This window comes from Abrus precatorius, unplaced genomic scaffold (assembly GCF_003935025.1).
Source record: "Abrus precatorius isolate BTA unplaced genomic scaffold, Abrus_2018 Scaffold9, whole genome shotgun sequence".
Taxonomy (NCBI): domain Eukaryota; kingdom Viridiplantae; phylum Streptophyta; class Magnoliopsida; order Fabales; family Fabaceae; genus Abrus; species Abrus precatorius.
In genome coordinates, this window is record NW_020874439.1 from 35,514,550 (window position 1) to 35,527,838 (window position 13,289).

At 34.3% G+C, this 13,289-nt stretch overlaps 3 protein-coding genes across 4 annotated transcripts; 1 reads left to right on the forward strand and 2 right to left on the reverse strand.

Moving 5' to 3' along the window:
* Window positions 1-1,594: 1,594 nt before the first annotated feature.
* LOC113851328 (IQ domain-containing protein IQM2-like) lies at window positions 1,595-4,183 on the forward strand. Its single transcript, XM_027481792.1, has 8 exons — window positions 1,595-2,070; window positions 2,170-2,284; window positions 2,404-2,469; window positions 2,577-2,665; window positions 2,763-2,850; window positions 2,939-3,178; window positions 3,278-3,379; window positions 3,482-4,183. The coding sequence occupies exons 1-8, from the start codon at window positions 1,595-1,597 to the stop codon at window positions 4,181-4,183; spliced, it is 1,878 nt and encodes a 625-aa protein (XP_027337593.1).
* Window positions 4,184-4,391: 208 nt separating this feature from the next.
* On the reverse strand, window positions 4,392-8,453 carry LOC113849074 (pheophytinase, chloroplastic). Of its 2 annotated transcripts, none has more exons than XM_027478673.1 (8): window positions 8,186-8,453; window positions 8,012-8,104; window positions 7,678-7,889; window positions 7,409-7,553; window positions 7,247-7,319; window positions 6,469-6,615; window positions 6,234-6,359; window positions 4,392-4,495 (listed from the first exon to the last, which is right to left on the reverse strand). In XM_027478673.1, exons 1-8 carry the CDS (start codon window positions 8,317-8,319, stop codon window positions 4,433-4,435), a joined length of 993 nt encoding a protein of 330 aa, XP_027334474.1. In that variant the 5' UTR covers window positions 8,320-8,453; the 3' UTR covers window positions 4,392-4,432. The 2 variants fall into 2 exon arrangements, with proteins under 2 accessions (XP_027334474.1, XP_027334473.1); XM_027478672.1 differs by lacking the exon at window positions 4,392-4,495 and adding an exon at window positions 4,845-5,326.
* A 1,079-nt stretch (window positions 8,454-9,532) lies between these two features.
* Window positions 9,533-11,270, reverse strand: LOC113849073 (L-ascorbate oxidase homolog). The gene is made up of 2 exons (XM_027478671.1): window positions 9,925-11,270; window positions 9,533-9,833 (listed from the first exon to the last, which is right to left on the reverse strand). Exons 1-2 carry the CDS (start codon window positions 11,268-11,270, stop codon window positions 9,533-9,535), a joined length of 1,647 nt encoding a protein of 548 aa, XP_027334472.1.
* Between the last annotated feature and the right edge of the window lie 2,019 nt (window positions 11,271-13,289).

Genomic DNA, 13,289 nt, shown 5'->3' on the forward strand with positions numbered 1-13,289 from the left:
TCTTTTAATTCCGGTGAATAAATAAAATTGGTTGTTTGATTTCATATAACTATTGTTGATAGTTCCGTATGCTGTTTTTATAAAATAACACTATATTGAGTTTAAATGCAGATTCTGTCGATACATTTCAAACCTGACGATACAATTGACATATTTTATACTTTTAGCAATAACAATGAAACATATTAATTATAAGGTGATTGAGGCAAGGAATCGAATCAGTCAAATAATTGATTTTAATTATACTTGATTCTCAGTTTCTAATTGATTTTAGAATTCGAAGGATCCAAAAATACTTATAGTAGTAGTCCAAAAATAGTTTTAATAACATAGCAAAACGCAAATGTTGATATTCTTTTATAATTTACTATGAAAAGAGTAATTTAAAAAATAAATTACAAAGAAAATTAAAACATAAAAGGTATTCAAAGTATTTTAATATAATTTGCTTTCATTTTTGGGAAGCTGATAATTATAGATATGAAAATATAATTCTTCCTATCATATTTTATTTTTCTATTCAAGAGAAAAAACATACAATAAATATAATAAATCCAATAAACGTTATGGTATATCTTACTATACTAAATGTAAAAGGAAAAAAATGAGAGGACGCGTTGATGTTTTCCTTATGCGGACAAAAAGTCAAAGGTTAAGCCTGGGCCTGGAGTTGTGCCTAAAATTTGAAAAGAACCGTAAATATGTTTTAAAGAAACAATAACTTTTTTTTTATGTTACCATTAACGTAAATTGTTCGCTGCTCGTGGTTAGAAAAAAGAAACACACAAGTCTATTTCTCTCTCTCCACCTCACCAGCTTCAATTGTATATAAATCAAAGCAGAAAAGATACCTGAGCATATCATAACTTGAGAACGCGAACGAAACAAAAGCTAGTTGGGTATCCTTGTATTGCCATAACCCTTCTCATTTCTGGCTCCTTCAATCTTCAGGTATTTTTATCCTTTCCATGCCAACAACGAAGATGGCATTCATTTGTGCATATTGCATAGATACTGCATGTAACGCTTTCACTTCACATGCACTGCTGCCTCAGATAGCTAGCAAAACAAGTTTGCGATGGGTATGTTTTTGGATATTCATGTTTCGTTCAATGTTTTTCGAAGAAGGTGCTATCTGATTGTCAGATTATTCGATTTTTTTTCACAATACATTTTAATAAAATGAAATGGGCTCCCCTTGCTACTTTCGGCCTCTCCTTCAATGGATATTATATTCACGACACTCTTCTATGGAATAATAATAATTTTCTTAAAAAATGAATCTTTTTGCGCATCCATGGTCATTCCTGATGGTTTTCTAGCAATATGAAATTTGACTTATTATGTAGTTTGATAAGAATGGCTTTAGTTAATTTTTGCCTTTATGTATTGTTTGTTAATAATGCATTTTGAAGAAAACGGATGTTCAAAAGTTTTCTTTTGTACCCTCTGCCATCATACTGCTTTAAGCCTATACCTTTTCTGTTGACTTTGATACATAAAAAATGCGAAATCTAATATGCAATTCTGGCTTATTTTGCAATTTTCAGAACCGCGGACTGCCTAAGTTTCTACAGATTGGTTTTGTTGTCATATGGGGATTTCCTTTTCATGTTCATTTGTTAAGTGCAATTGTGTGGAAGATGGCTTGGACTCAATGATTGTTAAGTCCCTAAACTCTGGCAATGATGAAATCAAAATTCCATTGTGTTCAGTCAGTTTCAAAAACGGAGATTTAGAACCCACAATTGTGAGATCTCTAGGCTTTGGAAAGATGTCAATGGACGCACCTGTGAACTTGGACAGAAAAGATTTGGAGAACATAATTTCAACTAGGACTCTAGCGTTTAACAAAGAGAAAAGCATGACTATGTCGAGGATTAATGAAAAGAGCAAAGAGATGGATGATCAGTCTTCTCGATCAAAGTGTCAAATGGAAAAGATCCAATCAGCACCACTGGATCCAGACAACCCCAAACACATGGCTGCACTTAAACTGCAGAAAGTATACAAAAGCTTTCGTACAAGAAGAAAGCTAGCAGATTGTGCGATTCTTATTGAACAAAACTGGTACTTCATTTACTGTGATGAGAAGCTCTGCCCCTCTTTACTGAATCTTTGTGCGTTTTTTTAACATGTTTTAATTTGATCGTTTGCTTTAAATCATAGGTGGAAGCTCTTGGATTTTGCTGAACTCAAACGCAGTTCTATATCTTTCTTTGACATTGAGAAACATGAAACTGCCATTTCGCGTTGGTCTAGAGCTAGAACAAGAGCTGCTAAGGTACTTTTAACATTCTGCTACTTTGGCAGTTTTATTTATTTTTAGTCTGGCGGTGGTTACTAGTAATACCATCAATAAAGTTCTCTCCAAAATGATTAACCATCCCTTTGTCATTGCAGGTTGGTAAAGGTTTATCAAAAGATGCTAAAGCTCGAAAACTTGCTTTGCAGCACTGGCTTGAAGCGGTTAGTCAGACGCTTGATCATAGTAATGCTTTATATACTTGTAAATTGATATGTCGGTCATTTGTCAATCATTATTTACTGAACAGCATTTAATGTGTATAAAACAGATTGATCCACGCCATCGGTATGGACATAATCTACATTTTTATTATGAGAAATGGCTCAAGTGTCAGAGTAGAGAACCCTTTTTCTATTGGTAATATTCTTTCTAAAATATATTTCTGGATTACAACTATTTCATACAGATCTTAAATCATCAGGGTTGAAACTAAGCTTATTCTTTGAAATTTCAGGCTAGATATCGGAGAAGGAAAGGAGGTAAATCTTGAGAAGTGCCCTCGATCAAAACTTCAACAACAGTGTATTGAATATCTGGGTCCAGTTAAGTTTCCTGCATTTATGTGAACATCCTATCAGATATATACTTGAGCTATCTTTTATTTAAAAAAATTTTCATTTTTGCTTCCAGATGGAAAGATTGCCTTATGAAGTTGTTGTGGAGGTCGGAAAGTTCTTCTACAAGCAATCCGGAAAGGTCCTTCACACTACTGGTGAAGGGGCACGTGCCAAGTGGATTTTTGTCCTTAGCACATCTAAGATCTTGTATGTTGGCAAGAAGAAGAAGGGTTCATTTCAGCATTCTAGTTTCTTGGCTGGAGGAGCCACGTCTTGTGCTGGGAGACTAGTTGTAGAACATGGTGTCTTGAAGGTATAAATCTGGCAAGCTCTTTTGATGGATTCACATTGCCATGTGGCTAGATTTCATACAATTAGTTGAAAAATAATTTTTTTCGTTTATTTTCAACAGGCAGTTTGGCCTCACAGTGGTCATTATCGTCCTACAGAAGACAATTTCAAGGAATTTATTTCATTCCTTCGGGAGAGGGATGTGGACCTTTCCGATGTCAAGGTATCAAAATATTAAAGCTTTGCATTCTTTTGTGGTGGTTTATATCTGGTCAAAGTCAAACGATGTGAGACATACTGAGGAAATTCTTTTTGCTATATGCAGATGACTTCAGTTGATGAGGATGATCAATTGTGTTCCCTGAGAAGGAGTGGACACCTTAGAAGCCACTCATCTGAAGAGGATTTCACTGAGAATATGTGTGCCATGGAGGCTGAAGAGAAGGCTAATTTGATGGAAACTGAGAGCTCTTCTGCACTGGTGGCACCTAAGTCAAGGCGATTCCAAAATTTTGGAAGAGAATTGACCAATCTTGAAATACCAAAAAGAGGTCAAATGTTTGAAGGACTACAAAATGGAAAAACAGGTGCTAGGCATAGTAATAAGAGTTTCCAAATGGATTCTCATGCAGGTTATCAAGAAACCGCACAAGCTTTTGCGCCAGAGATGGATCAGACAGTTATCAGTCATGTAGGAACTATTCCAAAAGAGTCAATACTTAAAAGGATTGCCTCACGTAACAAATTGAAATCATACCAACTGGGGAAACAGTTGTCTTGCAGATGGACGACCGGTGCTGGACCTCGTATTGGCTGTGTGAGGGACTACCCTTGCGAGCTTCAGTTCCGAGCTTTGGAACAAGTTAGCCTGTCTCCAAGAAGTGATTGCTACTCTACATCATCCTTTGCACGTACGATTTCAGCTACAGTCACAAACATATCATTTCAAAGTCTGCCTCGAGGAGTTGAGCACAATACCCGTTTGGTCAGAGGGAGATCAGTGATACCAATTATTCATATTTCATGATCTGAATAGGATGCCCAATTCGTTTATTCTTTTGTGTAAATAGTAAAGAATGTAGGAAATTTTGTCATTCTTTCCATATATGTATTTTTTGTACCCCGCTTATGTAAATATGGGATGAAATTTCTCCAACTCTTAGGGTCCATGTCTCCTAATACAAAGGAAACTATTTCCTTGAACAAATTTACTGTACTCATGGAACGTACCGCACATCATTAGTCCTGGATTCAAGTATCATTGTTAATAATAATATTACGTTATCCAATGTGATGTAACTATCCTGCAGCCCTGCTTCCATTGAAATGTATGTTTTAACTGCATTTGAAACACATTTTTTTCCTACAAACACAGTGGGGTTTTACCTCCAAAATTGGAGAGAAAAAATGGGAGATTCATTAAATGATAACTGATTGAATGAGTAAGTGTCTAAGCGTTTCAATGTGCTTTATAAACATGCAGAATCCTAACTAACTCTACTAACCAACCTATTAATGCCATGACCAATTAACTAATTATAATTATCTCTAACTATATCTCCAATACATAGTGAAGCCTACCCTAAGCATATAAACATAATAGAAAAATGGAATCTATGCTTTTCTTAGTGAGAGAAAAGCAAAAGTAAAATTCCTTGCACCAGATGCATTCATTAGAAAAGAAAACTTCAAACAAACCCAAAGCTGGGATGGTGACTATCATGACAATTTTTTCTATCCAAAGGATCATGACCAAAATCAAATAAATAAGAGACAACAACATGACAAAATTTTCTAGATTGAGAAATAAGATTCCATCAAAACTTGATACAATTACAAAACTATATAGGGTTCTAAAGCTGGCATTTATATTGGATAAATTGTCTCATATTATCCGCTCCTAATTAATAACTATACAAGGACATGATAGATTGTCTCGTATCAGCTGCTCATAATTTGTAACTAAAAGGACATGCTTATACTGAACAAAAAATCAAACTTGATCTTAACGAAAATCAATGGAGAAATATACAGAATTTCAATGAGTTAAGCAGCATCAACAAACTGACTGACGGGGAATAAATTAACAATTTGAGGTACTAGATGAGGATTTAGTATGGCGTGCCACAAATGACTCAACAAGTGGGTTCACAAGATGAGGTGCTTCATCCTTAATGAAGAGAAGAATAAATAAAGTGAGAAGTTTGTCAAAAAGAATAATAAAGTTATTCGTTTAATGAGATATCACCATTTAATGCTGGAACAAGTCCAAATGTAAGGGCAGAAATTAAATGAGCGAAAATAAATGCACCAAAAACAAGGCCAGCAAATTTCATTAACAGTAATATGTACCAAAATTATTGAGATTTCATTAGCTGTAAATTTCACTACTAAATTGAATAAAATGATCATTCTCTCTTCTCTCTAATTAAAGTTTGAATAGTCCTTCATAATAATATTAACTATTCATGTCTCTTCAAATTAAGTAATACTTCTTATTAGTCTTTGTCACTAATTTTCTTGCAGAAAAATGGAAAATTTTCAGGCTGGTTACCTTTAAGGACCCCCCAAAAATTTAGGAATGTAAAGGATGCTTAACACTTCTCACCAGAACTAGCCCTTAATGCAGGGTGAGGCAAAGGCAATTAACTATGGTATTAGGATAACACGATTAGGTGTCATTGACAAATATTGAAATCAAGGTTGATAATGGGTAAATTAATAGATATTCCAATGTACATATGTATTCTAAACATCTTGTATAAATAGACCCTTAGACCAGAAGCAAAATAATCTTCTACCAACAACATTGTGTGTCTCTGTCTCTCTCTCTCTCTCTCTTCATTTTTCTCTTAATATGGATTCTTTGTTTTCAATTCTGAACAAGGTGTTAAAACTAAATATGTTAGCAATATATATTTCCCAACTCAACTTAAAGTTGATACTAGCTTAAAAGAAAGAGATGAGGGAAAAGGAAAATACTCATCACTTTAAAAAATGCTAACTCAAAACTCTTGCATGCATATGGGGAGGGAGCAAAGGCATGAAATAACACACATGAGTGAGAGAAAGAGAACCTGGGGGCAATGTCCAACATTTGGAAGGACAATAAAGTCTTCAACAGAATCAAAATTTTCGTAACTTCTTCCAATCTCAATTGGTTCCCAAGGATCCTTGTCACCCCATGCTATCAGAACTGGGCACTGAAAGAAGATACATCTATTATTTATGTTTATTTGAATTTCAGCTTCTCAAACTTACGTTCACTTGTTTTATTCCCACTTCCTCACCTACAAGTGTGTGGAGGCTTACCTTTACTTGGGGTAGTAGTTCCTCAGGTAGAGGGCCACCTGAGTAACAAATAAATTCAAGAAACACCTCCGCGGCTCCAGGTTCCAGACCTGGACTAAGGATGATCTGTACTAGCTCATCTGTCACCTTTGAGGTGTCATGGTAGCACTGTCAAAAGCAATTCATAGTAATCATTATAGTTGCAGGTAAGATCATCGTTATTTGTCAAATTACAAAGCATGGTACACCTTGGAGCTAACTGCTTGCAGCACCAGTGGTGGTGACTGATATCCACCCATATCAACATGAGTGTACATCAGAGGCTGTTTTGGGTAGTGTGCCAGGGAATTGTAATCGGCATATGGGTTGAGTTCCTTGTAACAACCTGTCGCGTGACAGGTGGAGGCAGGAAACAGATTTGAGTAATGGAAATAGCATAAAGTGATAAGCTTGGAGAGGGGAAACGCAGAGAAACTGTGAGAGAAAAGTTTGGGAAGGAAGGAGCCCACCCGCTATCCCGACCTTGCAGTATTTCTACATTTATTTTCTGTTCTGTGAATCTCATTCTTTATTTGAGGAATTATTACCATCTTCAGCAATCAAATACTTGGATTCCTTCTCATCAATCAGATTCATTCAAATTTATTCAAATCCATTAACAGTCTCATCCTCTGGCATTCTGTTAGTCTATCCATTATCCAAAATTCCTTTTTTTTTTTTAAAACCAGCAGTCTATCCAGCATTCGTTAAGGCATAAGTTCTTAAAGAGATGAAATTGACTGTTAATCAAGAGGAGTACCTGGCAAAGAATGTTCCTCACAGATTCTTTTGTGGCAATAGTTTTATAGAAGAATTTTCCGACAGCAGTATCCCTACAACATAAAGCATGAAGGGGTAAATTCTCTGCCTGAGGCTTGAAATCCGCAAAGTTCAGATAAAGAAACTTTTGTTTCATTTTTACCTAAGCAGTCTCTGGAATGATTTGATGAAAGGTCTTCCATACCAAGGCTGCTTCTTTATATGAAGCATGCGCAGAGATATATTGAGAAGGACAATCCCCCGGCAAATGTGTGGCGCAACCACAGCTGCCTGAAGACCAACAACTCCTGTAGAATATCAAAACAGATTTCAAGTAATTGCATGAAATCTAGAATATCGGAATAATGGATGTTGAGAAATTTAAAATAAGCCGAGAAGTGATTTATTATCATGGCACTTGAGAAAATTCACCTCCGATAGAATTGCATATAAAGAATGCTTCATCCTTGATGACATCAAGACAAAACTCATTTAATTGGGTGGCCCAGGTCTCAAAAGTGTAAAAGGAATCGTCTCTGAGTTGACGAGGATTTGGCTTGTCTGAATATCCATATCCAATAAGATCAACAGAGTACACACGGTGTGATGGTGCAAGAGCTGAAATATTATTCCTCCAGTGGTCACTGCAATGACAATGGCATGCACATGCTTATAACTTATTGCATTGAAAGAGTCCTAGATAGCAAACAATTATGACAGTGTTGGTTTTGATAGTAAATGCGGAATGCAGAAGAATTTGAAAGACCTGTTAGCTCCAAAACCGTGGACTAAAAGTAGTGCAGGGCCACTGTTCCCAGAATATTGATAGCGAATAGAGTAACCTCTCCAATTCCACACGCTACAAGGACGATGCGAGAAATTTTTTACTTACTCTAACAACAGAAAGATATTTATGTGATTTAGAAAGAAAGAGAATTACCGGGTTTGAACCTGGACCTCTGCATTGTTTAATTTGCAAACAATTTGATAAGGAAAATGAATTTTAGTTTGAATTGGAAAGCGATAGCGGGAAAAACTGAGAGTGCTGCCGGTGGATGCCAATGCCACCTCCATGACCTACTTTTCTTATTCGCCACTTCCCTTTTCTCTCTCAATTCTCATCCATTCATTCTTCTCCTCAACACATAATTATCGACCCTCTTGTCCCGATTCAATTCACTACTTCTTCCACTATAATTATCTATAATTTTTTCCCCAGATGCCTAAAATAAAAATACGTACTTCTAAGATATTAAATATCCATGTAAATGATTTTTTAAAGTTTATTCTTGAAAATAAAAATAAGAAATATGGTTAAACAAAAGCAAATGATTTAAAAAATAAGTACTCCAAGAATATTAAAAAATGGTTCAATTGTTAAATACATTTTTTTTACTGGAGTTAAATACATTTTTTAATTTATCACTTCATTTACTTTATATCAACTTTTTTTTTTTATTTCTGATTTTCTGTATTTTTTAAATTTTCATCGTTTTTTTATTTTTTAAACAAGTGCTAATAAAAACATATGATTTTTATAAATTAAAATTTTTCTATTTTATATATCTTAAATAAAGAATAATAAAAATATATGGTAATAATATAATAAGATATTTAATATCACTTTTTTTATCTAATTATAAATTTATATTTACACGTCTTAGCAATTTTTTTGTATATCATTAATAACATTTAAAATTTATTTATATGTCGAAATTAATATCAGCATAAGATGTGTTTAAATTCTTGAATGCTTTAATAAAATAAATAAATATTTTATTAATTTTATTTTAATATTATATATTCATTAGTAGTGTACTTAAATTTTATTTATATTAATGTTATTAAAAAATAATAATTAAAAATTTAAAAAATAGAATTTTTAAACAGAAATTTTATTTAGCAGAATCTGAGATGATTGTTTGTTTAATTACTTTATTAAATAAAATAACAAAATCTAAATAAAACTACAAAAAAAAACTGTAAAGTTTGAGGATTAAAATAATGGTTTTATTTTTTTATTACCAGAATAAATTTTATTAACATTATTTGAATAATAGCTCCGTGGAGTAAAAAGGAGTATATTGATTTTGAGGTATTGTATTTATTCTATTAACCTTTGAAATGACATTTGAAAATGAAAAATGAGGAATGATGCAGTTAAAAAAGGAGAATTAATTAATTAATTAATTGAACTCGGGAAAGGGTTGATACATATCAGCCACCACGTGGCATACAAAAATAGAAAATGAATTTACGTGGATGCCATAGATAGAAGGGAAATGATCTAGATGGAGTATGGCTGTGGGTTGGGCAAATCCTTGACGATGCCGCAAAGAAGCTGGGTATCTGGCATGTTGTACTCATCCCTGAGGGAGCGTTCAGGGGACAAAACGCTAACGTAGAGTTGTTGGCCCAGGTACCGATTCTCAGCATGCTCCGATCTCAGGTTCCACATTCCAGCATTGTCGAAGGTCAACATAATGGCGGCCCATGATTTGGGGAAGACTTGAATGGTGTGTCTGCTCACGGCATCCAGAAGGTTATAGTTCTTCCTTTTCTCTGGGCTCCACCTGCCTGGCTCTATGCTGTAGTCATACAAATTGATTCAGTAATAATACAGGGACAATGGGTACGAAATTAATATGAGAAGTTAATTAATTCAAAATATATACTCACGCGACCGCAAAGAATGAGTAACCATCCAAATTGTATGACTGAACGACTTTTCCGTGGTTCTCGAAGATGATCTCGACGAAGTTGCGGAATGTGGCATTGATGACATTGGGTGCTTTGACGACGGTGTTTAGATCGGCGGGGGGTTCATCAGAGATGGTGTCGTACTTGAAAACCTTGTCAGCAACGCCATAGTACTCGGCAAGCTTGAGAGGGGTTTCAGTATCGACGTGTGAGACAGCATTGAGGGCATAGCGAAGACCTTGACTTCTGCTGACAGAGTTGGCAAGCTTGATAGTGCGAGTGATGTTGATCTGACCATAATGGTAAGAACCCTGAGGATTAGGCCTTGCAGCACTAGCGGTGAGGTTCCAACGGAAGGAGCGGAACTGGTTGAGAGACCAGGCCCAACCAACAGGTGCGGGGGGAAGCTCGGGAGAGGCAGGGGCAACGGCATTGGCGTAACGGATGATGCCTTTACCGGTGAGAAGGTATTTGGTGAAGCGAGTGGAGGCGACCATGTAATAGTCCTTTGGTTCCTTGTCGGCGGTGACAAGGACAGAAAGGCATTGACCAACATGAACGTCGAGAGAGTCGTAGGTGTTTTGGACGACGTGGGAGCCTTCCATCTCGACAAGTTTCATGGGATGACCTTGGATCCTGAAGTTGAGGGCATCCTTGAGACCAACGTTGCAGATTCTGTACTTGTAGGTCTTGCCAGGGGTCATGGTGTAGAGGGGTTCATCACTGCCATCGCCCTTGGCTGTTTTGCCATTGATGTGGACACCATCTGGTCTGCCAATAGAGCGACCGCTATCCAAGAACTTCTTGAGCATGGTGTGGGTCTTGCTGTACCAGTCACCCATGAGAACCCAGTACTCATCCTCTGGATCGGCATAAGGTACAGGGATCAACAGACGGCTATAGATCCTAAGCCCACCGATTCCACCAGCTGCTCTGTGCATTCCTGTTGTTGGATAGTAGAAGTATGTTCCAATCTGGTCCTTCACTTGGAAGTGGTAGGTGTAGTTTGTCCCTGGTGCTATGGGGCATGTGGTTCCCAGGGTACCCTCTTGCCACGAGTTCTTCCTTTGTTGAATCCCGTGCCAGGTCAATAGGAATGGCTCGTCGAGGTTGTTAAACACATTAACCACTATGTTGTTGTTGCTTGTGCAGTTTATTTCTGGACCCGGGAACTGTCCGTTAATAAGAATACCCTGCTGGGGTACTCCAAGAGGAGAAATGGTGCCATAAGTGACGTTCCATGTGTAGTACACGTACGGATCTTCACCCCTTACTGCTCCTGCCAAGAGGCATAGCATCAATGCCAACATCACCCTGCCACCCATTCTCTCTTATTTTCTTTATTTATTATCTCCCTTTTCAATCAACCCTTTCCTATCTCCTTCCTCCCTTTTTATTGGAAGAAGATAAGATGGTTGTTTTTCTTCTCCCTTCCTCCTCCCCTTTTTATACCATTACCCCACCCCCTTTTTTGGCCGTTCCAACTTTCCCCAATTTATCTCCATTCTGTTTCCCATCCACCTTATACATCGCTCTTCCTCCCATTTTTCCCTCTCCTTGTTGAATTTTTCTCTTTGCCTGTTACTATTTTCGCTTTCTCCAAAATCATGCATCATTTTTATATTTTTCCTCTTAAGTTTTCCTAATTCAATACTTTCCAACCTGTACAAATATTTATAACAGTAACATAAAAATTTATTCAAGTATTAAATAATAAAAAGAAATATATTTTTAAGTGATACTCCGATTTTGATTATTATATTAAAATTTATATATTAAAAGTTTCAAATGGCTTGAAATTTGCACTATCGTTGAAAGCGCCACTAAGAGCGTAAATTCAAGCAACACACACACACACACACACAAAAGTTATACTTTTTCTTTTCATGTAACTGCAATATATTCTTCCATTCTATTTGTTAAATACGCACACAAAATAGTATTAAATTCATAATTTAATACTATTCAAGTGATTGAGATAATTTTATCGCCAGTGTTTCGATATAAATTTCATCTCTATATATTTTATAATTTAAATTTAGTTTTTGTAGTTTTTCTTAATTTAATTTCTATATATGCATAGAACAATACAAAAAAAATGAGAGTGATAAAATAAACTTTTTAAAATAAATAAGTAATTATACAATAAAAAGTATGATAAGATACAATAATATTTAAGCAACACATACATTAAAAAGATAATAAAAAATTGATAAAAATAATTAAAAGAATTATTAAAAAATATCTTATAATAAATAATAGATTTTAAATTTAATTTTTTACTAAACTTAGTGTTGTGGTATAATTCATCTGGTCAGCGTCACCTAATAAAATAAATCTATAGTAAATGAATCTTAATTGTTATTATAATTTTTATATGTGAATAAATTTTGAAATAAATGTTTGATATCAAAGTTCTAATGTTGTAATATTTTTTCAGAATTTTAATTTAATTCTTATACATGTTACACAAATTTAATTTTGTCTATATGAATAATTTTTTAATTTAGTTTTAAATTTTTTTAAAAAAAATTGTTTTATTTTTTATATGACTATAGATTAATCAAATTAATTTTTTAATGCATATTATTCCTATCAGGGATATAATAGTCTTCTATAATCTATCTTCATGTCTTCTAGTCTTAACTTAGGAAAAAGATACTTGCAAAGACATTTTATAATAAAGTTAGTAATCGGTGTAAGTTAGATAAATAATCTTTCTTTTTATAAATAAAGATTGTTTTATATTCAAAAATTAACTCATATATCTGTATTTCTTATTTTTTTTTATAGATAAAATATTGAGTTAATAATCTTCGTGAATCAACTTTATGATTATTTAAATAAATAATCTTTTTACTTAATAGTTATTTATTTAACCCTTAATCATTTTATTAAATTATTATGTCTGGAGGGATATTTATTGTTTATGTTAAGCGAAAAAAGTATTCAAATTTCTCTTTCTAATGTAACGACCGAGTTGTGCCTTATCTAATACATATATAAACCAAATTAAAAATGTGTAACACTTCTATGAATCAATATATAATTTGTAAGAAAAAAATATCGAGACTTTAAATAATTAAAATTATTTTAAAGGACTACATTAACTTCATAGAACATGTATAAAGACTAATATCATATTTTAACTCATAGAAAATTATTAATTTATTTCATACAATAAAGATGTAATCGATTAAATTCCGTTAAAGGTAAAATAAAAGGTATTGCTCTCATAATATTCTAATATTTTACTTTGAAGGACCATCTATGGTATGTATGAAAATCTAAATATGAGAATTGTTTCATCTTCCATTAAAAGAGTTTGCCATTGAAAAACTCAA